This window comes from Hemibagrus wyckioides, linkage group LG29 (genome assembly GCF_019097595.1).
Source record: "Hemibagrus wyckioides isolate EC202008001 linkage group LG29, SWU_Hwy_1.0, whole genome shotgun sequence".
Classification (NCBI taxonomy): domain Eukaryota; kingdom Metazoa; phylum Chordata; class Actinopteri; order Siluriformes; family Bagridae; genus Hemibagrus; species Hemibagrus wyckioides.
Window position 1 is genome coordinate 15727337 of NC_080738.1, and position 5000 is coordinate 15732336.

Below are 5000 nucleotides of genomic sequence, written 5' to 3' on the forward strand. Positions count from 1 at the left end.
GATGGAGATACTAGAGAGAGACACAGAGAGACAGGATAGATAGATGGAGATACTAGAGACAGACAGAGAGGACTGATAGATGGAAATACTGAGAGAGACAGACAGACAGGACTGATAGATGGAGATACTGGACAGAGAGAGACAGACAGACAGGACTGATAGATGGAGATACTGGACAGAGAGAGACAGACAGACAGGACTGATAGATGGAGATACTGGACAGACAGACAGGACTGATAGATGGGGTTACTTGACAGAAAGAGACAGGTCTGAGTGAAAGAGAGACTGGACTAATCTGTTTATTTACAGATTTGCAATAACTGAATATTGCTGTGTGTGTGTGTGTTGGGGGTATTATTTCTGATGATGAAGCACACAGACAGACGGATAGAGAAGTCCGGGGGGTGAGAAATACCCCGTGTTCAGTCATGGGGAATAACTCGGAGTGGAGGAGGGCTGTGTGTGTGTTTGTGTGTGTGTTTGTGTGTGTGTTTGTGTGTGTGTCCATGCTGGAAACACACACTGCAATCTGCCATACACACACAATGTCATGTGTGATGGCCGTAACAAATGTGATTATTAGTGGTAATGTCTAAGCCTTCCGAAAAAAAAACAATTCATGCTGAAGTACAACATTACACACTCCAGTGAGAAAGGGGTTTAACACACACACACACACACACACACATATGCATCCATAACAGTGTACGTATTTCAGTAGTTTATTCCAGACCCACTGACATCCCGGGAGTTTCAAGGGTTAATATTACACAGAATAATCCTGCTTCAGTTCGGATCAGCACTTTACCAAACACTCATTATACAGAACTGCTTCTCCCTGCTCTGAACAGGTTATTAACTAGCTAATTTACCCGCGTGAGCTAGTATTATCTCTCTGACCCACCAATGCTACAATTAAAGCAGCGCCTCCTCGTGAACTGTTGGGTCCTCTGGAGAAAGAAACCCCGCCTCAGTTGGCGGTGAAGATTGTGCTTGTTTTCTTGGTTGTTTAGTGAATCCAGTAGTGAATAATAATGAGTGTCGGGGGATCTGCTTTATGAATATTCATGACACATGGGTGGTCCGAGTGAGGGGCAGAGGAATACACTCCATCACCTCAGATTAGAAATGTTAGACGGTATGAAAAGAAGAAAAAATGTTTCTATACGAAAAGGATTTCAAATGTCCTTCAGTACGGTGTGAACGTAGCATAAAGACTAGAGAGAGAGAGAGAGAACTGATAAATGAAAATACTAGAGAGAGACAGGACTGATAAATGGAGATTAGAGAGAGAGACAATATAGCATAAATGTAAACGTTGGTTTTCCATTTGAACGGAGTACACACATTTGTGTTTTGTTTTGGAGCTAAGGTCACACTCATTCTGCACTGACCACATCAACACTGTGCTTTAACACATACTAATTTAATTTTATAGTTCTAGCTCGTGTGTGTGTGTGTGTGGAAAAACCCTCATAATGGAATTAGTTCACCTTGTGTGATTGAATCAGTCCACATCATTCACACTAGTTAACAGAAACTCCTCTACATTAACTTCAACAGAATCTTAACCTTGATCAAGTACATGTTCTGTTTTCTTTCCGTGACGAGTTTCAAACTTAGAGAAGCAGGAATGTGATAAATATCATTTCTGTTCAGAGCGAACCGAGAATGAGAAACAATTAAAAATATATATATTTTTAACAATATTGTTTGATGGAATAATTCAGAAAAGAAGTGAATCGTGAGCCAAGCACAAGCGCTGACTGAGTGATGAATAAACGAGTCGAATCTTCAGTAACGGGAATCGACTCAGCGAAGTGATTTACAAAAGTTGTTGGCGCAGAATGCGTGAAGAATCGATTCATGAATCGACTCTCAAGCGATTCAGAAAGCAGAGGGCCTCTCTCGCTCGCTCGCTCTCTCCACCCCTCCTCTCGGTCTCTCCTCCTCCTCCTCTTCCTCCTCCTTCTCCTCCTTATTCTATCGCAGCCCTTCGTGGACGCTACACGGAGGGCTGACTGAGTCGCGCGCCGTGTGTGCGTGTGCAGGATACGTGTGGATTATCCCCCCGCCTTTTGATTTCGTTTATTATTATTATTATTTTATCATTATTATTATTATTCCCGTTTGGATTCCGTCTGTCTGCACCGGGTCCGCTGCTCACCGAGAGAGAGAGAGATACAGAGAGCGAGAGATATAGAGAGAGAGCATGTCCGCCGCATCGCGCACGGGTTTCGGTCTACCTGGACACACACGCTCCGAGCCGCAGTAAATCCATATATAAATAAACAACGAAACCGGAAACCGGAACCTGTTCTCGTCTGAACGCCGGTCGCGGATCTACAGCAACCATGGGCTTCTACGGCACCTTAAAGATGATTTTTTACAAAGTGAGTACCGGCTGTGTGTGTGTTCTCTCTCTCTCTCTCTCTCTCTCTCACTTTACCTCCGCCCTTGAGCGCGCCATGAACGGGGTTTGATTTACGGAGTGTGCGGCACGACGCGCAATTTTATGGCCACTGCGGAAAATATTCCGGATGATCAGGATTTTTTTTATTTATTATTTATTTATTTATTTATTTTTTACCACGTAAATATTTTTGGACGGTGTGCTCTGCTATTTCTATCCTGCTCGAGGCGTGGCTGCGATCTCAAGCCTATAAGCTCAACATACCCGAGCGCACACATGCGTTATAAACGCGCTATAGACGTGCGTAATAGTCGCGTAACGTCACGTATACGCGCTAGTGTGTCCGTGTTCCCGCATCTAAGCAGATTAACCCAGTGATGGTGTAGAAATCAGTGTGAATTGTTGGCGCTGTGTGTGTGTATAGAAGATATATATATATATATAAAGTGTGTGTGTATAGAATATATACAAGATATCTATCTATCTATTTATCTCTCTATCTATCTATCTGTGTATATATATATATATATCTTGACTTTACTGAAGCCATCTGGTCATCAGCATCACCGCACCTGCGCTCACTGGAGCACACACACACACAAATATTCAAGACACGTCTCTGTGTATAAGGAGACAAATTACGACACATTTCTCACACTTGACTACTGAACCCGTGCACACTTTATAGACGTAGAAGTTCTGTATATGCTATACCACAGAGCGATATCCTGTTGAGCATGCTCAGTGTGATCCCTGTGTCCTGCTGAATGATGTGTGTGTGTGTGTGTTGGAGCAGAATGGAACGAATATTGATTACCGAATGAGTTCTACAACACCCTCGGACGTATCATTCTCATCATCATCCTCATCCCGGATGCAAGGGATGCCACCCAAATTGTAGCGCGAGGGCCCTAATGGCTGAGGAGTGTGCTTTTTTAGATTTGGAACACTGCATGCAGTAATAAAGGCACGGAGGATTCGCTTAGCTTACAGGAGAGGGAGAGGGAGGGAGTAAATGCTGATTCGACATACAGCAAATACGCATTGTTACATGTTTTTAAAAAATCTGCCTGGTTATCATTTTAAATAAACAAACATTAAAACAAGATTAGGTTTTCCTTTGAGCCAATTACTGCGAGCGTCAACTTTATTCATTAGATAATTATGATCATTGATCGTTAAGTCTGAACCCGATGAAACGAAATGCATCGTCAGCCAGCTGTTCAGCATGCGAGGTTCATGTGAGGTTTCGTTTCATTCCCTAAACACGAGGGGTTTCAGCGATACGACAAATATACATCACTATACCTTATTATACATGATGTGTATCAGGAGAGGTATTTTTAAAATAAATGGTACAATTTTAAAGCATCAGTACACAATCTGCTTCTGGTCAGAGATTGAAGTCACTGTTTGTTTGGGAAAATATATCACGATACCTCTGATATTGTGATTCATCCCTAAATCAATATCATTATCGTCATGTCCGCATGACGTATCGTCCAGCCCTCAGCGGAGCTCCCGGCCCTCCGCTTCAGCTTTGTATGTAGCGTTAAAACGGATCAGATGCTAATTGAGCAGTCGAGGTCCGTATCGATCCGATGATGACACTCGGTATTGGATCGATGCGCCTCATAAACAGAGCCTTTATTCGCTGCTGGGGAATTGTAGAGGGTTGTGGAGGATGATGCCACAATACACGCTTCTAACATGTCGTGGTATTGTTTTGTATACGTAAAAATAAAGATACATAAAGTTTGATAACGGGTTTGACCATATTATCCAAAGGTCTTGAAATATCAACCAAACACACACACATGTACATGTTGAATAGAAATGTGTGGAAATATTAGATGTGTGTGTTAGATTGTAAAAATGAGGAAGTTCCCTTGAGATGAAGGTGTGTGTGTGTGTAAGTGAGAAGGAAATCCCAGTACTGTGAAACTGTGTGTGTGTGCTGGGTGGTTAAAGAAAGCGGCGAAGCTCGACTAATGAGATCTCGTGCAGTTCTTCGAACACTGCGTTCTTTACGTGTCTTAAGTTGCCTTAAAGGTGGAGATTTGCACACCTCCACACACACACACACACACACACCTGTTCAGCCCTCAGTGTAAGTTCACAACAAAGTGTAACACAGCAGCAGGAAGTAGAAGGAAAAAATGTGTTTTTTTTATTATTATTATTATTATTATTATTATTATTATTATTATTCTTATTCTTATTCTTATTATTATTAAATGCCTGGTGATTGTTAATAAATCATTTACACACCTAGCTGATCTGGGGTAGTGTGGGGTTGTAAAATCCCCCTCCTACACTGATATTCAGATCTGTAGCACATCAGTGATCATGTGGAAACTCTGGGATATTTCCCATCCCATAATTCCCTGAACTCTGGGATGGTAACCATGGCGCAGGTCTGCCCCCGGTCACTAGCGTGGTTTAATCAGGGCCTGATAAACAGTTTGTGTTTATCGATCGATGTTCCCATGACTACGGTTCGTTATCTTGGCTAATGTAATTTATCAGCTCTCATGTGAGCACAGAGCTAATGTGACTTTAATGCTGCTTCAACAGCTGGAAACGT

General features: G+C 42.3%; 1 protein-coding gene across 3 annotated transcripts in view; it reads left to right on the forward strand.

Moving 5' to 3' along the window:
* The window catches only part of fbxw7 (F-box and WD repeat domain containing 7), a 114306-nt gene that overhangs the window by 84076 nt on the left and 25230 nt on the right, over positions 1-5000 (forward strand). The window contains exon 1 of one of the 3 annotated variants that reach the window (XM_058384607.1): positions 1986-2393. The exons of the other annotated variants lie outside the window; for them this stretch is intronic. Within the exon in view, the coding sequence (XP_058240590.1) occupies positions 2355-2393 (39 nt within the window). The 5' untranslated portion in view covers positions 1986-2354. Of the gene's footprint in view, positions 1-1985; positions 2394-5000 lie in introns of those variants that run through there. 3 annotated transcript variants of the gene reach the window in all.